The sequence below is a fragment of the Anolis sagrei genome, chromosome 3 (assembly GCF_037176765.1).
Source record: "Anolis sagrei isolate rAnoSag1 chromosome 3, rAnoSag1.mat, whole genome shotgun sequence".
NCBI classification, from domain to species: domain Eukaryota; kingdom Metazoa; phylum Chordata; class Lepidosauria; order Squamata; family Dactyloidae; genus Anolis; species Anolis sagrei.
This window is the reverse complement of record NC_090023.1, coordinates 252036456-252059604: the sequence shown is the minus strand read 5'-3', so window position 1 is coordinate 252059604 and position 23149 is coordinate 252036456. Positions and strand designations below refer to the sequence as shown.

Below are 23149 nucleotides of genomic sequence, written 5' to 3'. Positions count from 1 at the left end.
ATTTAGCTGCAAATTCCAGTAAGAGAGTGACTTCTTTTTTTAGCGTTTGCAGTAAAAGCATTATTGTGTCATCTGCTAGCGTTCACTTCATTAAAATAACTTGAGGTATAGTGAGAAGACTCCTTGGTAAACCCAAGCTGGTAACTGCCTGGACCCACCTTATACAGTTAACCATTGAGGAATCCCATAAATGAATTTTACATTCCAAAAAACAAAGGTTGAGTACAGAAGTGAGTAACCAAGCAAACTGCAAAGATGTATATGTGCTTTGGTTACATAATCTGGAGGTGAATCTACTTCAGAACACAGATTAAATACATCAAACTGGATTATATGAGTGTACACTGCCACAGAAATGCCTCCCCAGAAGATCTCGAAACACGTCAGGTTCATATATGAGACCATAGTCCTTCATATAAGCTGAAACTGAGTCATATATGCTTTGTTGGGTGGCATAAACTCTACAAGTCACCCCGATTCTCAGTATCCCCAGCTATATATTGAGAAATGGAACAACCTTATCAAACTAATAAAATACTTATGTGGAATCAACATGGCACACAACTGAAGAAATGATGTGATGGGAATGATAGTTCAACACATCAGCAAGGTATGAGGGTGTTGACATACATTTCACATTCTTTAAAGTTTTCATATCTGCAAAGTGAGTTTTTTTGTCCTTTCTGATTTTTTGTTAAATGAGAAACCAGTATTATATTCATGTTATTTGTTTGCAGCTTTGCCAATACAGGAAGTGTGCATATTGTGTGAGGAATCTATTCCAGGGCCCATTGCATAATATTGTTGTTGTTGTTTATGTTTATGTATAGCCCATTTTTTATCTCCACAAAGGAGACTCAAAACTGGAACTCTATTTCTCTATTTCTCTTACCTGAAATGAATGATGTCTTCATCTTTCAGCCAAAGCATAACATAAAATCATACTGAAGGACTGAGAAATGCCTATATCTAAGCTTTCCAGCAGAATTTGACCACTGAAGCACATTGGAGGTGTGATTAGATGGCATTCAAAGCTCTTCACGTATCACAAACCATACTCAATGAGCTCATCTAGTAAGTGGAGCTACTGTAACGAGCTTACAAACAACACAAAAAACAAGTCTGCCTGCCAAGTGTGGTATGCACAGAACACGAGTAGGAGGAACCATAGTGGAATTTCAACCAAACAAACAAAATATATGTATATACCAATTGTATTCATTTTTTTAAAAACTACAAAATAGAGCAGACTCTTTGGTTCACTCTTAATAGTAATAAGAATGGTGACAACAATAAAAATAATACAGTAGAGTCTCGCTTATCCAACATTCACTCATCTAACATTCTGTATTATCCAATGCAGTCTAACTCCCAACCAGATCCACAGCTGTTTCAATACACTGCGATGTTTTGGTGCTAAATTTGTAGATACAGTAATTACTACATAATGCTACTGTGTATTGAACTGCTTTTTCTGTTGATTTGTGGTAAAACATGATATTTTGGTACTTAATTTGTGAAATCATAATGTAATTTGACGTTTAATAGGCTTTTCTGGGTGGTTGTAGCTTTTTTTGGGCTATATGGTCATGTTCTAGAGGCATTCTCTCCTGATGTTTCGCCTGCATCTATGGCAAGCATCCTCAGAGGTTGTGAGGTTGTGACCTACAACAACCCAGTGACTCCAGCCATGAAAGCCTTCGACAATAGGCTTTTCCTTAATCCCTCTTTATTATCCAACATTTTTTGGATTATCCACGTTCTGCCCGCCTGTTTATGTTGGATAGGCGAGACTCTACTGTACCTAACCCAAATTGTTCAGAATCGCAGCTCTGAAAATGCAAAACCAAAAGAGAATGTATATTGATTGGCACAATGAGAAGAAAGTAAACTAGTAATTTCAACCTTTATTTCTCTATATTGTACAGTATTTCTTTTAAAGATGAAAAGCATCATCAGTACTCATTGGATCTTACTGAATTGGCATCCGATTAGATAAAGTTCCACATCAATAGTGCATGTCAGATTACAAATTAATCAGAACGCAGGGGGAAAGAAAAGGGAAATCAAAGTACATTTAGCGCAACAAAAACTGTACAAAACAAAACAGAGAGGGCGAGTTGTGGGAATTGGCCCCCACGCATGTACTGAAGGCTATGTACAAGTGTTCTGTTATTTATCTTGTAATTAGAAACTCTTGGCTTTGTCTCCTTCATACTGATGCATTTAAACAAAAAAATACTGTTACTAAAATGATCAAGTTCCTTACAGTTTTTGTTCTTGCCTTTTTGCAAACAAAGAAAAAAAAGATACCCCTTAATTTCATGGAAAAGAAAACATTTGTGCAGACAGAAAAGTACAGCATCTTCCTTTCCCTGTCTTTGTAACTTTGCCAAAAAGATGGCCTTGATGTGATGAGGGAGATGAGAACTTACAAAAAGGAAAGGAAAGGAAAGGAAAGGAAAGGAAAGGAAAGGAAAGGAAAGGAAAGGAAAGGAAAGGGGCAGATAGTGGAAGAAAGAGACATAGAAGAAGAGGATGAAACACGGGACAGAGAAAGATAGAGAAGAGAGGGAAGGAGAATGAAAGAGACAAAGACAGAGTGAATGGGGAAGGGAAGAGAAGGGAAAGAGAGGAACTGGGCTTAATGTTTCAATATTATTATGAGTATTGAGTGAAGAATGGGCCCAATTTATTTATGTTACAGGCTTCTATTAAGGCAAACATGTGACATTTATTCTTTTTAAAAACCGTGATCTGTTTCTTTAAATCTTCTGCAAGGCATGTGCCCAACTTGTGTGCGAAGATACAAGCCAATGCAAGACCACCCCCACCACCCACCCCCACAATTCCCCCCTCCACCCGTTTCAAAAACATTTTATGAATATGTAAGGAAGTCTCCGGATCCTTTATACGTGGGCGCTTTTCGCATGGGTGGGCGAGCTGGATCCTGAGGCATAGTACCGGTTCTCACCAAACGACTGAGCGTCTCCTGAGCAGCAAACGATGATGCAGCCACCAAGGAGTGCGAGGGCAGCTCCGATCCATCCTGTGTACAGGGAGTATCCAAAGCTCATGATCGTGGTTTCGCGGTGAGCGCTCACTGGGAACCAAATTGTAGCTACAATGCCACACAGACCTGAGGAAACACGATTTTGCAAAAGGTCATTGTTGGACAGGCGGCACAGAATTCCATATTAATGTCCATTCCCGAATTTGGACATCATAAAAGCCAACACAGAAGGGAGCATCTATAGACAAAATTTGTGACATGGATGCTATGTAGCTTTCTTAACATTCTTATTGGGGTGTACCAACATGATCTGAATATAGTTAATTCTCTAATGAGAAGTACAAAGCAGTTTTCCCAACTGCACACACCACTTGATGTTTTGTCATACAGTATATGTGAAGGCTGGGGAACCTCTGCAGATGTTACTGACCTTCAAGTCCACCTCAACATTGTCTACCCCATATAGAGTACTGCAAGGTGCTCTACGTGGGGTTGCCTTTGAAGACCGGAAGCTGCAAATGGTCCAACGGGTGGCAGACAGGTTGCTAACAGGAGGGGCACCCAGAGAGCACACAACTCCTCTGTTGCGCCAAATCCACTGGTTGCCAGTTTGTTTCTGGGCACAATTCAAAGTCCTGGCTTTAGCGTATAAAGCCCTAAATGGTTTTGGCCCAGCTTACCTATCCGAACGTATCTCTCCTTATGAACCATCCAAGACATTAAGATCTTCTGGGGAGGCCCTGCTCTTGGTTCTGCCTTCTTCGCAGATGCGTTTGGCAGGGATAAGAGACAGGGCCTTCGCAGTGGTGGCCCCTTGACTGTGGAATGCCCTGCCTAGGGATATAAGATCAGCTCCCTCCCTTCTGACTTTTCAAAGAAAGGTGAAAACCTGGCTTTTTGAGAAGGCCTTCACAAATGCAGCATAATTGACGATGCAATTGAATAATGACTTTGACAAGGAGACGCTCACGAAAAAGTTTTTATGGCTTTGTATGTTTTTTTATATCTTTATATATTTTTTTTGCTAAATGTTTTTAACAGTATTTTATGATTGTTTTATTTGCTTATAATTGTTATTTGCATCAAATTGTTGCCACCTGTGAACCACCCCGAGTTACATCCGAGCTGAGAAAGGCAGTATACAAATGTGATAGATAAATAAATAAATAAATAAATAAATAAATAGGATGGTTGTAGTTGGTAGTGGTGGTGGGGCTTACATTATTAGGATCATCCCCTATTAAAATTGGTGTCCATAGGTGTGTGTGTGTGAGAGAGAGAGAGAGAGTACAAAGTTAAATCCGCTCTGGGAATTGAACTTTAAAAGAGAACCTTAATACCCTAAAGGCACCAGATCCTGTATGATCTTGCAAGCTAAGCAAGGAACTAGATAGGGAGACCACCAAAGAATGCCAGCTGCTGCAGAGGAAGCAAATAGCAAAACCACCTCTAAGTATTATTTGACTAAGAAACGCCTATTAAATTAATAGTGTCACCATAAGTCAACAAGCAAACTTGAATGCACATACATCCAAGCTGCTAGACCCTATCCCCAAAGGAGTTCAGTTCTTTTAATAGGGCTTTTAAAGTCTTCACTAAAATATAAAGTAGATTCACTCTTTAAAATCTGTAGTGAAGGAGACGTCACCAAGGTAGTTGCTCTCTTATTTCTTTTTCCTGCAACTTAACATTCAAAGTTTGTGAATCCATGGAAGTCGGAAGCTAGAAGCTGATGAATTGAACTGGAGAGAAGGAGTGCTGGTTCTGGCTCATTATCTTAACTGATAATTATTTGTGAACCTCCTTAGTCCTCAATGCTTGTTGGTCAGCTCACCAAAGGAAACCATGGGAAGAATAAAAATTGTCCTATTTCCAATCTTTGCAGGTCATTCATAACATTATTAATCTTTCTATGTCCTTTTCCCATAGTGATACTTAGAATTGTGTCCCCATTCAGACAAAATCTCCCTACTGTTGGGCTTCTATGAGTAACTTTGCTGGAAAGGACCCTTTGTATGAAAGTTGTATGAAAGCTACAACAGACTCTTAACTGGAAAGTAACATAAGCTTGAAATCCTAAACAAACTTAGTTGGGAAAGCTACTCCAACAAAAAATAATCACTTTAACTGTCATGGGAGGTGTGGTTTTACAAGGTCTTTAAACGCCAATGCCAAAGAATGATGGTGCTTTATGAAACTACTAATCCCTATGTCTTAGGGCCCTTCCACACAGCTAAATAAAATCCCACATTATCTGCTTTGAACTGGAATATATGGCAGTGAGGACTCAGATAACCCAGTGCAAAGCAGGTATTGTGGGATTTTCTGCCTTGATATTCTGGGTTATATGACTGTATGGAAGGGCTCTTTGTTATCTTTGAGCAATCTATTCTGCTGAGCTTCTAAGTGCTACTTGGTGGTGCTACAGCTCCCAGAATCCTCAAACCATCATAGTTATGCTGACTGTAATTATGGGCATTGTAATCCAAAAAATTAACATTTTATAGCTCTAGACTTCAGGCAGCCGATTCCAAATTGAAATATACTTTGTACCTTCTGAACTCATCTCACTGTCTTTTTTTCTGGTAACAACACTGTCCATGAATATGCTTTTAGCTTTTGCCATTATTTCTGAAAAGGCTAATCTCAGTTGTGCACAATGTTCTACAACTGACACATCTCTCATGTAACAATTCACAAAACTCTCTCTTAAAATAAAGTCCCCCTTGGCTTGCAAACAGAAATTCAATTACGTTCACATCTCAATAAATCCACAGGTATCAAAGGCAACAAGGTTCTGGAAAGATAAAACCCTACAAACTGATTTTCCTAAAAAAGAAAGGAAGACAAAGGAATGAAAACGTCTCCACATCTGAGAACCATCAAATTGGCCAATATTTTATTTCCTGCAGGGCAGAACTGCGCAGGATTCAGTCTCCAGAGATATTTGGGGATCAATCAAAGAATAACAAAACCTCGGTAGGACCAACAATGTTCTTCCAGAGACCACAGTGAAAGATGTCTTAAGGCAGTGTCAAAGTGCTGTGGTTGCAAGAGGAAGGAAAACACAAGGCAAAGGAAACAGGGATGAAATGCATGGCTTAAAAGCAATAAACACTATATGGAGCCTCCGGCCACGGAGAGAATGCAACACAGAATGGCTATACATTTTACAATGAGAGATTGGGTTGTGTAAGAGAAAAGCAAGTGGAGGATGCTTAATTCAGGTATTTTGTGTGTCCTCCATTAAGATACAGGACATAAGCTATCCTTTCCGCTATCTGCTGGGCAGAATAGCGGAAAGGAATATTGAATAAGAGCACAACACATGGAGCTTTGTGACAACATTTTGCAGTGACTGGGGGGTTTCTGTTCAGATTTTCAGCTCTTTCAGGTTTTTCATTTTCATGTTGTTGATTTTTGTGGGATGGGGTTGATATGAATGAAGCATATGCACACATCACATACCTCCAAATGGACTTATATTCTTGGTTTCTCCATTTTCCTAAGTCTTGTTTCACATTGCAAAAGCCTATGCATATTCAGGCATGCTTATGGAGGCTGTACATTAGAGTTGTACACGGAATTCGTTTCTCCTGTTTTCTTTGCTTCTTTTGTGTCTTTCATGTCTTTGGGAGCACAGAATAGGAAGGCCCCTCCTACTATGGAAATCAGCTCGACACAAAAGCAGACAGGAGTAGGTCCTGGTTTCTGGCCTGCTTTTTTGGCATCACAAAGTAAGAGGTGCTCAGCTGCAGGACCTAGCAGGTGTGGGCAATCCTGCACACCACACGTGCACCCTTGTTGGAAAGAGAGTGTGTGTGTGTGGTCTGCAGACCCAGAAAACTGACACCTGTTAGGGCCTGCAGCCAAGCACACCACAAACACACATTCTCTTTCCAAGGAGAGTGTGTTTGTGGAATGCAGGAGCACCCGTACCTGCCTGCAGCCAAGTGTCTTCTCTAGAGTTGAAACAGCAGGTAAAAAGAAGCTCCTTAAAATGTGTGCCATGAAGGAGAGTCTGGGTAGGAAGCTCCCCCCCCCCCCCCCCATAGCAGGCCGATAGAAAACAGATCTTTTGGCATCGGAGAGCCAAAACAGATATCCCCCCCCCCCCAATTTTGAGAGAGGCTCCCAAAAAAGGGATTGGGTGCCCACTGATAGCTGGGACACAAAGCACATCAGGGTTCACCCCAAATGCACAACCCTACTGTACATACAGTATTTTACACAAAGTCTGATAATGAGTAGACAGCAGTGCCAGGGCTAGTGTGCCAAATGGCAATTCTCCCTTCCAGTCATTTATCATATCTAGATAACAGAGTTTAAGTAAATATCCTCTTTTTCGGATGACAATGAAGGACAATGGTATGCAACATCATCTGTCAATATGTAAGACTCATTTTTTTCCTGAGCCATTCACTGTTCCCTGTAGAGTTTTCACCCAGCAAATTAGATAAATGATCCAAAGAGCACGTTTAGACTAATTGAGACAATGAATGAATTCCTAGCATAAGGTTTTGTGATACTTCATCACAGGCTTGTGAAGTGGCCTGTAGTCCATGAAAGCCTGTGCCAGATGTTTCTTTTCCATCGTTGAGATCAAGTCTGCGGCTGGATTCCTTTATTTCATTGCATGCTATAACAGAAAAATGGTGTATCTACACTGTAGGCTTTACACCACTTGAACTGCAATGGCTCGATGCTATGCTATTCTGGGAGTTGTAGTTTACTGAGGCACCAGGACTCTTTGACAGAGAATGCCAAATACCTTGCAAAATTCTTCATCCTAACACAGCTATCTCTTTGAATACTTCTGAACAATGACCTGTATCCATGACAGTGGTTATGCTTCTACTGTGATGATTTAGCTTGGATTTGTTGTTAACTACCATCACGTTGACTTCAACTTATGATGAGATCTCCAAGTCCCACTATCCTCAATTGCTCTGGTGAAGCCTAGCAGACTCAGGGGCGTGGTTTCCTTGATTGAGTCTTCATTTGTAATGGGGTTTTCCTCTTTTTGTACTGCCTTTTACTTTACCAAGCATTTTTGTCTTTTCTACTATCGTCTCACGATTTGTCCAAAATATGCCAGTCTACATTTAATCATCTTAGCTTCTAAAGAGAGTTAAGGTTGGATTTGCTCCAGGACACATTTATTTGTCTTTTTAGGAATTTATGGTATCTGTAGGACTCTTCTCCAGCATGAATTGAATTTCTTCCTATCAATTTTCTTCACTGTCTAGCATTCACATCCATACATAGAATTTGGGAATATAATTTGTATGGGCAATGATAACTTTTATATTCAGTGATATATCTTGACACTTCAGGATCTTGCATAGTTCCCTCATGGCTACCCAATTCCCAGAGTGCATCTACACTGTAGAATGAATGCAATTTATCACCATTAAACTACAATGGCTCAATGGTATAGAATTTTTGTAAGTTGGCAAGGCACCAGCACTCTTTTGCAGAGAATGCTAATGACCCTGTAAACCTTCTATTGTTATAATATTTTTCTAAAAGTTAAGAGTGAAGAGAAGGTGTTTTATTGTGTGCCTTCAAGTCATCTCCGACTTATGGCCACCTTAACCCTATCATGGGGTTTTCTGGGAAGAAAAGTGTGTGATTTGCCCAAGGTTACTCATTAGGTTTCCATGGCCAAGTAAGCATCAAATCCTGGTGCCCACAATTGTAATCCATGCTGGGTCTTGTTACCAGAAGACCTTCTATTAAATAAAATACAAAGGTCTTGCTGGAATGGACAATGTTGACCCATTCTTGCTTCTTCCAAGCCTGCAGCATGCCACACATCCTTATGCAACACTACAAATTTTTCATGGCACCCTAAACAGCATTGCCCTCCAAAATATTAGAGTAAATCACAATTAAGCCTTTAAAATAAACAGAAATACTTGTTTGCCTTAGAGGGGGCTATATTCACTCTACAGGCCACCTTTTAAGCTGTAAAACGAAGAATATCCTCCAAGGTATTCCCTTAGAAGTATTGCTTGGCTTGGCTTGTTTGCACAATTACAAATAGAAAATACTTCAAAAAGCAAGTCCACCTTCTAACAGTTTCAGGTTGAATGCAAAGGGCAAACGATGAGACAGAATCACTCTCAGCATGATAGCAAAATTACTCCCACTGACTGATTTATTGTGGGTTATCAAAATACCAGATTCCCCCCCTGTCAAAGGAGGGAAACACATATTTCCAAGTCAATTATGCAGAAACAGTTCCCAGCTATTCAATATAGTTGATGTATATGTTTCACGGGAAGACAGAATCTGAAAACAAATCATCATCAGTTGCAAAAGTGTTTTTAAAGTGTGAAAGAGAATTCACTGTTTCACAACCTGAAAGCAATGGTGTCAGATACAAAAGGATATACTGGTCTCCATGGAAAACACAGTGCTTGCATGGGAGCAAAAGCTGAAAAACCTGGGTTTAAAAAAACCCCAAAACTATTAGGACCACGCAGGAGCATGCCGAGAGTTGTGGTTCGAAAAGGTGATTATTTTGAGCAGCGAAAGGAAGAAATTATTATAGCTCCATATCTTAGACGGCATATTTTCTAGAGGTTCAGTCTTTCAGCATCTGTAGCTAAATTGAATAAGATGCAGATGAACTCTGCCTGAGACTTGGACATTTCTGGCAGAGTAGACAATGCTGGACAAAAATTGAGACAGGATATGAGGCATCATTCTTGTATTACTTATCAATATTGCTGAAGATGCAGCTCCATCTGTCCCTTGTATACTCTTGACAATGGCCAATGTCCTACTAGATGTTGGTTAGGACTGAAAACTACAAAACTTTTAAGTGGGACAGAAGAGGGGATGGCAGCATGATCTGCATATAATTTTACTAGGTAGCAAGCAATTTCTGCTGAACTTTATAAAACCACTAAAGGAGCCCTCTCGAGTTCTCACTTCGCTTATCTGGCACAGCATAAATCTTTATAGAGTAGTTATGTTGGTAATCTGAAGGGTTACATCTGCTACTTTTCTCCCAGATGTGTAACCACATTGGGACGGCAGCAGGGAGCAATTCTGGTGTCAATCCACGGTTCTTTGGAAGTGTGTGTGGCAGGAGAGGCTTTCTGAATACAGTAGACTCTCAATTATCCAAGATAAACGGGTCAACAGAACGTTGAATAAGTGAAAATGTTTGATAGTAAGGAGGGATTAAGGAAAAGCCTATTAAACATTAAAGTACGTTATGATTTTAGAAATTAAGCACCAAAGCATTATGTTTTAAAACAAAACAACAAAAAAGCAGTTCAATACACTGTAATGTTATGTAGTATTTACAGTATTTATGAATCTAGCAATTTTTCAAAACATCGCAATGTATTGAAACAGCTGTTAATCCGGGTGGGAAGCAATCTGCATTAGATAATAAGGAATATTGGATGAGCAAAGGTTGGATAAGCGAGACTCTACTGTAGCTTTATTGGATGAATCCACTCAGTGCTTAAGGATCTCATCACACTAGAGCATAGATACACTTTAAATCCAGTTTCTGGCTCCTGCAGAATTCTGGAGCTTGTAGTTTAAGGAGGGGTCTTTAAGCCGCTCAGCCTGGTAGGTCTTAGGCCTCACTAAACTACAAACCCCAGAATTCTGCAGGAGCCAGAAATTGGATAAAGCACTTCTTCACATGGGGCAAAATAGCCACGTTTTGACACTCATATTCGTGGCTTGGATAGGGCCTGCCGAGCACCATCAAACAACTCACAGCAGGCCCTGCTCACATTCCTCCCAAAGTAGAGGGGAAATGCCAGAAGGTGCTTCCTCCACCACCACAGGGAGGAAAGTGTGTTTTGGGTAGCTCTGATAGAGCAACTCACACTTTCCTCCCTTTTCCCCCCGTATGATGGGGGAAAGGGTGGCAGGGTAATGCACATTGCTGCCCTTTCTCCCATCTGATGGGAGAAAAAGGGAGGGCACGCTGGGCACCACGAGCCACCCCGCACACCTTCCCTTTTGCTGGTGACTGCCGGCAAAACAACACAGCCCGCAAAACAACACAGCCTGCAAGACTGCCGGCAAAACAACAACACAAAAGGGCAGAGTGAGGAGATCCTTAAAGTGGATCTATGCTCTGGTGTGACGAGGCTGTTCGTCCAAACAAGGAAGGAATTGCTGAAAACTATCCCCAAAATCCTTTTAAAATCTCACCAGTGGAGAGCCTACAAATGCCTTCTTCTCTCTGGAAATCTCCAGGTCTTCCAGCATTGTGACTCATCAAGAGAGAATATTAATCAAATCCATGAAAAATAAAATCTGCAAAAGTTTAATCTGCAAATGTGGAGAACTATAAACTATATATTTTAAAAGGAACTTCCCAAGATTTGCTTCATTCTGAAGTTCCTTTCTGCAAAATATAGTGAGAAAAGAGACTGCCATTTTTGTCTGGTGCCTCCATTGCTATCAGCAGTGGCTTTTCTGCCTGCATTTTGTGTGCAAGTGGCAGACAGTCCGGAGTCTCTCTGCTGCAGCTGGACACGTCTCTGCCACCGCTGTGCTTAGTGTCCACTACAATAAAGCATGATGTCATTGCTGGCTAACACTGGGAGAGAGCTGACCCCGGGGCCGAGCAGCACAAAGAAGCCAGTCTGCTCTCGGCCATCCCCCGCCTCCCCCTCAGCTAAACAAATGGGTGAAAACAAGACACCGAGGCCTGTTGTGTGGCCAGATGAGGAGGCCTCAAGAATATGCAGGTGCCAGTTAAGAAGACTGTAACTCTCATTGTTATCAGGCTGATACTGACTGGGTCTTCTGCTCCATTCGGGAAGAAAAGACACTGAACTGGGAATTGCTCCAGATCCATAGGAGGGTACCACCCACCCACACCACCCACAACTGAGAGGAAGAGGAGGGCACACAGGGACATGACTCTCTCGCCACATTTTCACATCAACAAGGTCCACAGCTGTGCACCAGCTGTGAAACAGTAGCCACTATCCATATTGGGCAAGACCAATCTCCATTGCAAAGCAGACGTCCACAACCTTGGTGTCTTCCGCATGGCCATGCTGGCTGGAGGATGATGGGATTTGTTGTCCAGCCTATCTGAAGACTGTCCAGTTGGGGAAAGCTGGTGATAATCTCCCCTTTCCTGGCACAGCCTACCCTAACTAAAGACCAGAAGGGCAGCAGCAAATCCCATCTAATCTGAACTAAGCAGGGTCGGCTGTGGTTAGTACTTGGATGGGAGACCACAAATGAATAGGCTATATTTCAGAGGAAAGAACTGGCAAACCTCTTCTGAGTATTTCCTTGCCTAAGAAAACCCTATGAAATTAATGGGCCATCAGAAGTTGACAGCAATTTGAAAGTACATACAGACGGACCCTAACTGGGTGCTCTGCAGACAAACTGAATGAGGGCTCTCATCATCACATGACTATTGGTCTGGCTGGGTGGAGTTAGTGGGATCTGTCATTTAAAACTGGATGGTACCAGACTGGGAAAGAATTCCTCACTATAGCTGACTTTCCTATTTTAAAAAAATACAATGCTGAGAAAGTAGCTTCAACCCCATTTTCAGTGGGCAATTCCTCACAGAAGACTCTTTTCTTCCCAATACCATTAGGGTGACCATTGCTTATTCCAGTGTTGGTGGTGGTGGTGGTGGTTGTTGTTGTTGAAAACCTGGGATGCTATTCACTTAGCATCGGAATTTAAAACACATTTGAAGACCTTTTTCTTCTGGCAGGCCTACCCAGCCAGTTTTAATCAAGAATTTTAAACTTGTGCCTTATGTTTAATCTTTGTTCTCTGTATTTTAATATGTATTTTGGATAAATATGTTTGGATATGTATATTTTATAGAATATTTTCAGATGATTGTGCATTTTTAGTGATGATAAGAAGAGGCCGGTAAGAATTATTATTATAATGATTATTACAATTATTGTAAATAATAGGAATTATCTGGCCCTCCAGAAGTTGTTGAAGTGCAGCTTCCAGCATTTTTCAGTATTCACTGTTAGCTAGGGCAACTGGGAGGAATGCCCAATTCTGGATGTAGTTGGACTGCAGCTACAAGTATTCTTCACCACTGACTCTGTTGGCAAGGGCTACTGAGAGTTGCAACCCAACAATAACTTTAGGGCACACCTTGCTTAAATTGACATCAGAGGCAAATAATTGGGTCAAGAGGGTATGTATCTTACCCACGAGGATCAGCAGGATTCCTCCCAGTTGAGACCTCCGGTATTTGGCCACTCCAGGTTCATGGCCAATCCGAATGCAAGGCAGAACTGTCACCAGAAGTAAAACAGCTGGAAGTCCCAAAACAGCAGCTGCAATCATCAGGGCCCGGCATGCCTGGACATATCCTGTAAAAAGGGGGACAATTAGGAATAATGCAACCTCCCTCAACTTGGCATCCTACTGATGGGCTAGGCATTCATAACCCCCAGCCAGTGAGATCCCATGAGTTCTGGTGGCTGGGGATGATGAGCATTGTAGCCTCATCCATCTTAAAGGTGATGAGTTGATGGAGATGTTCTTATGATAGGCAAAGGTAACACTGGATGAATTCTGTTGGAGATAAGTAAGGATCCAAATGCTACAGTCACTGGAATACAGTGGTATATTTCCCCTAAAGATAGATATGCTAGATATCACTGCTACTAACAACTATGATGGGGCCGCCCCACTTCCAGGGCGATACCTATGCATTTTGGGTGCAATAAAGGTTGTGGCCTTCACATCAGTGGGGTAGTGAGTCTGCTTTGGTTTTCCAGGGAAAAAACTATTTGGGGAAGTGAATCTTATCCACAAATAATTTCAGCACTTTGGACAGATCCTCTGGGATTTACAATAGAACACAGAGCGGATTCACTGCCATATTGGCCTGGGACCTACCAGCTGCCACTGATGGGGAGACAGAACCCATCACAAAAGCTGTCTGTTCATCTATGGGGTACATTTTTCAAACACAATAATCTTGCTCCCTTGTCATTCTGGCAACCGGCTGGAAAGCAACAGCACCAGCTAGGACATTTGTTGTTGCTGTTGTTGTTCGTAGTTGGTTGGCAGCACCTCGCTAGTTCTAGGCACTGGGTGTCTATTGTTGAAACAATGGAATGGCCCTATGAATAGAAATGAAAGGCCCAGTGTAGTGTAGAGGTTACAATGTTGGATTCAAAGGAAAGAGGTCTGGGTTTGAACCCCCAGTCAGTCCAAAGGTTGAGTCTGTAGGTGACATACCTCATAGGACGATTGTGAGGATTATATTATTTTCAGTCTGTACATTTTTTCCAAATAGCTCCATTTTAATACATTGTGACAACACATTGTAAAACTTTGATGGAAACTATCTTAGACACATGTTTGAAGTTTTTAAAAAGTGAGACTCTGTACTTACATCCCAACTTTCCTTTTATACAGGATTCTGAGATATAAATGCACAATACATAGTATCAGAATAGCTTTTTGAAAACCGCCATTGTTACCCATCATTCAACTGTAGGCAACTTTGATGGGCCTAGAGGCCAATTTTCATACTCTCCAACCCTTAACAAATTACAATCCGGGCATATGAAACTGGTCAAAAGGACAAAAAGTATCAGCGAAGAAGAATACACAAGGCAGCAGAGACTGCCATAGTTTGCTTTTGCCTGAGACTACAGGGAAGGATAAGACTCTGCCTCCCCTTTCCTCTTCCTCAGCTGAATTAATGATGTAAAAACAACTTTATTTTTTCACTTTGAATTCAGTTTGCAACAACTGGGAGTAAACTGGGAACAAAGACAGAAATGGAAGTTAGAAAAAGAAACTGGGACTTTGTGAAAATAGCTGAAAAAAATAGAATTCGGGCTGTCCCTTTAATCAAGTCCACTGGAGAGTATGATTTTTCACATACACCTTCAGGCCACAATACTCTAAACCCATCACCAAATCCAACCTGGAAGTGACCTGGAGTCAGTTCCTGATTACATTTAAATGTTTATTGTGAATTTGCGAATAGGGAGGGATTCTGAATGAAAACAGTTGACCTGGAATGGCTCCGGGAGCAACCATTCCACATTTTGGGGTGATTTTTGCTACTACCAAAAAAATTACATGACAGTTGAAAGGATGTGATGGGGCCTGGGCAAAGTTGAGGGTAAGTCTTGTTGTGAGAAGGTCACACGTGCCTTGGAAGTGTGGACAGAAAATCTACCCCCTCCCTGTAGTCCAGTGGGTGTTTTTCCCTGGTGGAACACTGATGGTCCAATTCTCCCTTTGCAGTCACCTGTGCTCCCCAAAATCTGAAGGCTGGAGGACCCTCAGGGCTGGGAATGGCAGCCTATGCCAGATTAAGGTCATGGGGCCTTGGAGCAGTTCTAAAGAAGAGGGGCAGATACACATATTTGAACCTTTCCAGGAAAGCAGAATACCACTGATAAAAGCAGTACAAAAATGCATCTATGAACCCATTTTCTGTCCTGACGCTTCAGTGAAATCAATAGTAGGTGCCCACTGATAAAAAATAATGTCCCCTCAATTATTTACATAACATAATTATTTACATTGACAATGACGGGAACATTCAGGAAGTGATTAGAAGATTTTTAAGTGATTTTTCCTCATTCTCATGAGAGGTTTAGATTGGATTGCTATGAGTTTTCCATGCTGTATGACCATGTTCCAGAAGCATTCTCTCCTGATATTTCACCCACATCTATGACAGGCATTCTCAAAAGTTATGAGGTTTGTTAGAAACAAGGCAAGTAGGGTTTATAAATCTGTGGAAAGTCCAGAGTAGGAGAAAGAACTTTTGTCTGTTTGAGGCAAGTGTGAATGCTGCAGTTGATCAGCTTGATTAACATTGAATAGCCTTGCAGCTTCAAGGCTTGGCTGCTTCCTGCCAGAGGTTTAGATTATTTGGACTGACTGAATCTTTGCTAATAAGTTCTTGCTGTCACCTGGAACGTAGTGGATGCAATTTTATCGAAGGCAGTGAGGGTATTAGACATGATGACTAAAAGTCTAGGTTCAGATATGCTGCCACATTGGGGAGAAACAGCATGAGAAGACTACTGCCTTTAGGCCCCCCACATGAATCTGGAGTCCTTTCATACTACATAACTGCAGCACTTTAGTTCCACTTTAACTGTAATGGCAACATCTATGGAATCCTAGTCTTTGTAGTTTAGACTGCACTAGAGTTCTGTGGCTGAGAATTCAACATACTCCTCCCATACTGCACATCTCAGGATTCCACAGGACACTGCCATGGCAATCAAAGTGGAATCATAAAGCTAAGGTTGTGTGGTGTGAAAATGCCTGTGGTTGGCCAGGGTGAGAAACAATGTGTTGAATTTAACTAAAAGAGACAGTGAGTCTATTCTGATGCTCGTATGCACACACATAGGAGCTAACACAAAGGCATGTGTAGCCCTCCATATTTTGTTGGATTGTAGTTCCCATCAGCGCTGGTCAGCAAAGCTAATGATGAGAGGTGGTGGTATTGTAATCCAACAATGCTTTGAGAGCCACACATTTCCTATCCTGTTTTAAACACAAGGATAGCTATGTATATCTGAGAGAAAATTGAGTTGCGGTATGATAACCATCTTTAATGTCATGTCGCTGGAGTGAGCCTGTTTTCTCCTAGGATATGAACCAGTGGATACAAATTAAAAAAATGATTCTACTTAAACTTCTTGGTGGTAAGAGCTGTTCAACAGTGGAATATACTGGCTTTGGCCTATAAAGCCCTTAACAGTTCTGGCCCAGTTTACTTGTCCAAATGTATCTCCCGCTACGATCCACCTAGGGCACTAAGATCATCTGAGGAGACCCTGCTCATTGTCCCCTCATTGTCACAATCGCGTCTGGCGGGGACAAGGGACAGGGCCTTTTCTGTAGTGGCTCCCCGGCTATGGAATTCCCTCCTGAGTGAAGTTAGATCTGTTGCATCCCTCTTGACCTTCCGGAAACAAGTAAAATCCTGACTATGAGATCAGGCCTTTGGAGAATAGGCTGACCTACTGACGTGTTGACTTATTTAGAACTGATAATGATTTAAATCGGTGACCACTGACTATTTGTTGTCTGCTTTTATATTGTTTTTATATTGTTTATACGGTTTTATACTGTTTATACTGTTTTATATTGTTGTTACTATTACATTGCTGTTAATTGCATATTTATGTTTTGATGTGGGCGCCATGGGGTGCCACTTTGTTAGCTGTCCTGAGTCCCTCTGCGGAGGTTGAGAAAGGACGGGATATAAAAGCCCTAAATAATAAATAAATAAATAAATAAATAAATACATTTCCTCATTAGATGAAGGGTGCTTCTTCTTTGGAGACATTTAGACAGATTGTGAATGGTTATAATTTGGGAGTGTTGTAGTTGTATCTTTCCATATGATAGGGAGTTGGACTAGATGGCCTTCGTAGTATCTTATGACTTGATCCAGCGATTGTCTAATCTGCACAAATGTACCTAGAATATTCTATTATTCTAAAATGGCAATGTGTCCTACTTACGGTTCTCTGCTTCAAGAGGTATGTGATCAAAGTCCTGTTCAAAGACAGGGAACCATAAAAAGGGAGGGCAGCGGTTGACCCTGATCTTCTAATCCATGGTGAGATAACAACTAGGCCTCAATGCTGTTACTAAACTCAACTTGAATAGATCCACTGGATCAATGAGAACTTCATAAATCAACTATTCATTGATTCATTGGGTCTGACTGAGTTGGGGAGTGGCAAAAGTGTGTAGGCCTTCGCTGGAAAACTGGACAGCAGGTCCATAGGTCACTTGGTGATAGTTTTGCCCCCTAAGGTGAAATGTATTTCTCTTTAAATTTTAACAAATGTGTGTCTATGCTTTGCTTAAATACATCTTAATACCTTATGGGGCATTTCCTCCTTTTTGGCAATTCATGAGTCACAATGCATCTCACATATAAGGGATCTAAGCTGTCCAAACTTAAGAGCTAGTGTGAGTCTATAATGCTCTTTATAAAAATGTCAAGCTAGGAATATCCACGTCTCATTTCGCTCAGTGGTTAATTCTCAAGCTGATTCAACTAGGGGTATAGTGGTAAAATTTGAAGCGTAGGCCTTTAAGACGGCTATAACACCCACACAGAGATTTCTGCGAGGATGGTTGTGTCAAGCTAAAAGCATTTCTAGTACTTTTCAGCTCAATCAGAAAGAAGTATTTTGTAAAGCCATCACAAACTTACCCCCTGACTGTTCTGATAGGAAGGGCAAGAGTAATTAATCCTCTGTTGTCCCACTTTTCCAGCTGTTTTTAAAATGTCCCAGTTTCACACTCATCTATGCACTTTCCTCTTTGACTAATATTTATTAATGCAAAAGCATTTAAAGTGTCAAAGTCATTATCACTCAATTACCTCAGCAGTGAAAGAGCCAGCATGGTGTATGGTGTATAGATGTGAGTGTTGGACTAAGGATTCTGGAGAACCATGGAGACCTTGAACTAGCCTTAGACTAGTGCTTCTCAATCTGTGGGTCCCCAGGTGTTTTGGCCTACAACTCCCAAAAATCCTAGCCAGTTTTTCCAGCTGTTAAGATTTCTGGGAATGGAAGGCCAAAACATCTGGGGACCCACAGGTTGAGAACCATTGTCTTAAAGGAACACACTGAAAAAATCCCACTCTGAAAAAATCTTGTCAGATTCGCGTGAGGGTCACCATGAGTTGTGGAGGAAGAGAAGGAACAAAAGTTCGCACTTCCCAGTAGGTTCAGGCAAAAGCAAACTGCTACGGCCTGATGTCTGATTTTCCTCATTTTCCTCAACTTTTGCCTAATCTTAACCACACTGGGGTTTTTTTGTTTTGTTTTTTGTTTGTTTTTTGGCCATACATATCTCAGTGAAATGTTGGGGGAAGTGCTGCTATTATTACATACCAATACCTGGGATTCAGTGGCACTGTACATCTATACCTAGTGGTTGCATATTAACAAAGCTGCAGTAAGTAACTCTTTTTGGATGCATCTACACTGTAGAACAAATGCAGTTTGACGCCACTTTAATTGCCATGGCTCAATGCTCCTAGGATTTGTAGTTTGTTGAGGTATCACCATTCTTTGGCAGAGAAAGGTAAAGATCTCGTAAATCTACAACTCTGATGATTCCTTAGCATTGAGTCATTGGTGTTAAACTGCATTAATTCTAATTAATGTGTAGATGGGATGCAGCCTTGAACTGCAGCTCCCAGATACTTCGTACTCAATGTGGTTATTTGCTAGTTATTCACTAGTAGCAAGCCATTGATACAACATCTCTACCATGAATTTCTTCTAAGTTTTTTGATACTCTTCTAAAGGCATTTAGGCAGTGAACAGCACCACCACCTTGTGGTAGGCACTTCCATGAATCAATCCTGCTACACAAGGAATAGATTCCTTCCACTAACTATAAAGTTTCTATTATATCCCCTAGCTCCAAAGTCCATATCAATTCTCTTGTCAAGAAAGAACATACAAAGCACCTTAAGTAAGCAATAATGCAAGCCAACAAGTATTTTTCATCAGATATAATTTTAAGTCATTCTTATAGAGAGTTTTTTGCGCTGAATTCAGATCTGTGTTTATTTTTTTCTTTATCACGTGTAGTGTTTGCAATGAGGCCAATCAAATGATTAATTCATTTGCATACTGATATCAATAGAAGCCAATTGATATCAGTGCATAAATGCATTAATTATTCAATTAGCTTCATCAGAAAACCTACATGTGATAGAAAAAAAATGAACACAGATATGAATTTAGAACAAAAAAAACTCTATAAGAATGATCTAAAATTATATCTGATGAAAAATACTTGTTGGCTTTTGTTACACAAATACGATGTGAAATGTGTAGACTTTACAATAGTCTGCTGTAATGTACCACTGTCATATTTTTGAAAGTTGACATGATGGGAAAAATAAAGACATACTTAAAATCAGCATAAAAATTTATTTAAACTGTGTTACTCTCATTTCTGATTATTACAAAAAGTTTGATTTTGTTGGCTTGTGCAATACAATAAAGGGAAGAGCACCATAGGCCAACCTTGCAAAGATATTATAAGGATCACTGCACACATGGGAGTTAAGTACACGAACTTACGTTATTTTATATGCTTTAGCTATTTTAAATTGCATCTTGCCTGCATCCTGCCTAGAAATCTTACACTATATGTCAGCATACAAATACTTTAATAAACAGAGCAAATGTTGTAATAATATGCCCCTGTATATAAGAAAGAAGATATGTGCAGAAATACAAAATATTCATAGAGGAAAAATTATAGGAATGTTGTGTGCCTTTGAGTAGTTCCTGACTCATGGTGATCCTAGTACAGATCTATCATGTCTGAAGCTGAGAGTGTGTGACTCTCCCAGTGTTGTCCAGTGGGTTTCCATGGCCAAGCAGGGAACTGGATCCTGGTTTCCAAAGTTGTAGTACAATGGTCAGACCATTATACACAACATTCCAATAAGGACTCAGAGTGCTTACTGGTCATAGAATACCAGCTGTTAGAGATGGAAATTTAAAAAATGGGTTGAAAAGGGAATGGGATGGAATATCCAGTAATAGGGCATAACTAGCTAAAGTCTTGATCAGAGGTGCTTCACACTGCAAAATTTAGTTGTAGGTCCCAATAGTTAGTAGAAACAATAGCACTAATTGTTATCTTTTTTCCTGGATTTTAATTATACTTATTAGAAAAACACAATTTGTGTAGAAAATGAGTTATAATAAAGTTCAGCAATACATTTCTAAGGCATAACCTAAACATGAAGGTTGTGTGTGTGTGTGTGTGTGTGTGTGTAAAATAGTCCTAAAACACGTATTCTCAGACTGTGTTCTAAGTATCTGCTGTTAGGAACCATGCCACTCAAACTCTCAAGCAAGTTGGATTGCAGAACTCAAACAAAGAGTTTGGAAAAATTACTTCTTGGAATCCTGGAGACTCCAGATATGCTAGGAGTTGTTGCTGTTAAAAGTAACTTTCTCCATCTCTGCTCAGATGTTACTGCTTATGTAGGTTTTTACCACATACTACTTGTAAGTCTTTTTATCTTTATTCTCACAACACCACAATGATATAGATGACCCCTCTTGGGTAAAAACCATAGGTTCAACAGTGGAGTACATGCTTTGCACACAAATGTTCACGGTTCAGTTTCTGACCTTCCCAACTAGGGCTGAGAATGATGCCAGCAGAAAACATTGGAGCACTGAAGCCACTCAATGCAACCTATACTGAGCTGGATGCACAAGGACCAACTTCCTAGGGCAATATTAATCCCATTTTACAGGTGGTAAACTGAGGCTGAGAGACTGAGTGGGTGCTGGAGTGAGGGTGTTGGGGTAGGATTTGGTCACTTATCTAATGTCCATCCAAAAACCTAGCATCATATCCCCAGAGCCAGTAAAATCATATGGGCTGGATGATATTGGCAATTCTAATTCAAAAAAGTGAAAGTTGCATGCCCCGATTAAATGCTGTAGCTGTAGACTTGATACATTCCAGTGCGGAATATATTATTTGAATATCAGTAAAGGTATTATCAATAAATGTATTGGTTTTTATATGTTTTTTAAAGTTTTTTGTATGGTCTTTATAATTTTATAACTTTGTTTTAAATATTTTGAGTGTATATTGTTAATGGCAATCGAATGGCTGCCTGGTTGTAAGCCGCCTTGAGTCACCTTCGGTTTCAAAAAAGGTGGGATAGAAATACCGTAAACAAGCAAACAAATAAATATTAAGCACACTGCTATCAGAGGAACTGAATCCCAGCTTGTGTCCATTTCAGACAGAACTGCAAGATTGGAAGTAAGAGACTAAGATCTCAATCCAAACCATTTTCTGTCCCATTGTGATTAAGTTAAGCAGCATTCCTTCACCAAAATAGTCATCAAAGCTTACTTAATAGATTTAAAGAGCAATGCTTCACCAATAAAGACATAAATTTCCAAGCAAATTTGAACTCCGGCAATTTTAAGTATAAATTAATTAGGAGATAGTTTTGAGCCAGTTTCCTGACTTACCACAAAATTATCCCTGTACTCCCCGTCTCCCCCAATGTTCAAATGCAGCTGGAATATTCACTTTTTCTATATTCTTTGTCTTGACCTCTGCATCTTGCATCCAATTTTATAGGAGTTGTAAATGCATGTAACTAAATACGCATTTTACTGCACTTACATTACTCCCTCTCCTTGCCCTTTCCTACAGTCCCTCTCTTATTGTCCCAGTTCTTGAAGTACAACTAAGAGTTCTTGAAGCACAAGAACTATAAGTTTATTGGGGCAGAGCCTTGCTACTCTGTGTTTATAAAAACTACCAACCATAATAAAAGCTTGTGCTGTCAACTTAAATCTGCCCTCAGGGTACAGGGGAGCCCTTTGGAGTTGTTGGATCTAAACCAGGACAAAAACCCACTCCAGAAACCCATCATACCTGGTAATATGAGGATGTCCACCAGTGGCTTGCAGTGGTATAGCCCAGTAGCCATGACGCAGTCTGCCCACAGTCCCTTGGATCCGAGCTCATCCATCTTTCGGCAAGTGGGGATGGTGTAGCCGCAAGTCACCACCCAGTCATTGGTGGCCGTTGCTACGATCAAGCCAATCCAGCCGACAAAGCTAGCCAAAAATCCGGTCATGTGCAAGCCCGCAACCATGTTTCACTCTCAAGAGGGAAAGCCAGGTAAAGTGAAGGGGAAAAGATGCAATGTGTGTGTGAGAGAGTATGCAAGAGAAGGAGCAACTAAGAATTGTTCAAGCTTCGAGAGTGAACAGCAACAAGTGATAAAGTCTGTGTTGGAGCTGGCAGCCAAGAGGGTTGGAGTTGGCCGTACTGATGTGCTGACTGGTACGGAGATGCCTCACACCAGTTCATTCAGCCTCTGGGAGGAGCCCTGTCCCACACAGATGGAGGGGAGGTGTCACAAAATGTGCCAAGATTTGTTCCCTCCCTCCTTCTCTTTCTCTTTCCTTCTTTTCAATACCCCCTTCCATCAAACAACAAGAAGATAAGACAATGCAAAAGCAAGCTGTGTCTCTTCACGGTCATACAGCAAGGCCTTATCCCAAGATGTAGTAGTCACGAGCTAAACCTTGAGCACACCTTTTTGTAAGTAGAGAT

The 23149-nt window shown here is 40.8% G+C and overlaps 1 protein-coding gene across 1 annotated transcript; it reads right to left on the bottom strand.

The window, feature by feature from the left end:
• Positions 1 to 1887: 1887 nt before the first annotated feature.
• CLDN11 (claudin 11) lies at positions 1888 to 22917 on the bottom strand. The gene is made up of 3 exons (XM_060767533.2): positions 22463 to 22917; positions 13207 to 13371; positions 1888 to 3139 (listed from the first exon to the last, which is right to left on the bottom strand). The coding sequence occupies exons 1-3, from the start codon at positions 22683 to 22685 to the stop codon at positions 2910 to 2912; spliced, it is 618 nt and encodes a 205-aa protein (XP_060623516.1). The 5' UTR covers positions 22686 to 22917; the 3' UTR covers positions 1888 to 2909.
• Positions 22918 to 23149: the final 232 nt, after the last annotated feature.

Excerpts from the sequence above, each read along its gene's own strand:
- CLDN11 (XM_060767533.2), bottom strand. The coding sequence starts at position 22,685 with ATGGTTGCGGGCTTGCACATGACCGGATTTTTGGCTAGCTTTGTCGGC. Across the intron at positions 13,372-22,462 it reads GGACATCCTCATATTACCAG|GATATGTCCAGGCATGCCGG; the intron begins GTATGATGGGTT and ends CCCTTTTTACAG. Across the intron at positions 3,140-13,206 it reads AATCCTGCTGATCCTCGTGG|GTCTGTGTGGCATTGTAGCT; the intron begins GTAAGATACATA and ends GTGTTTCCTCAG.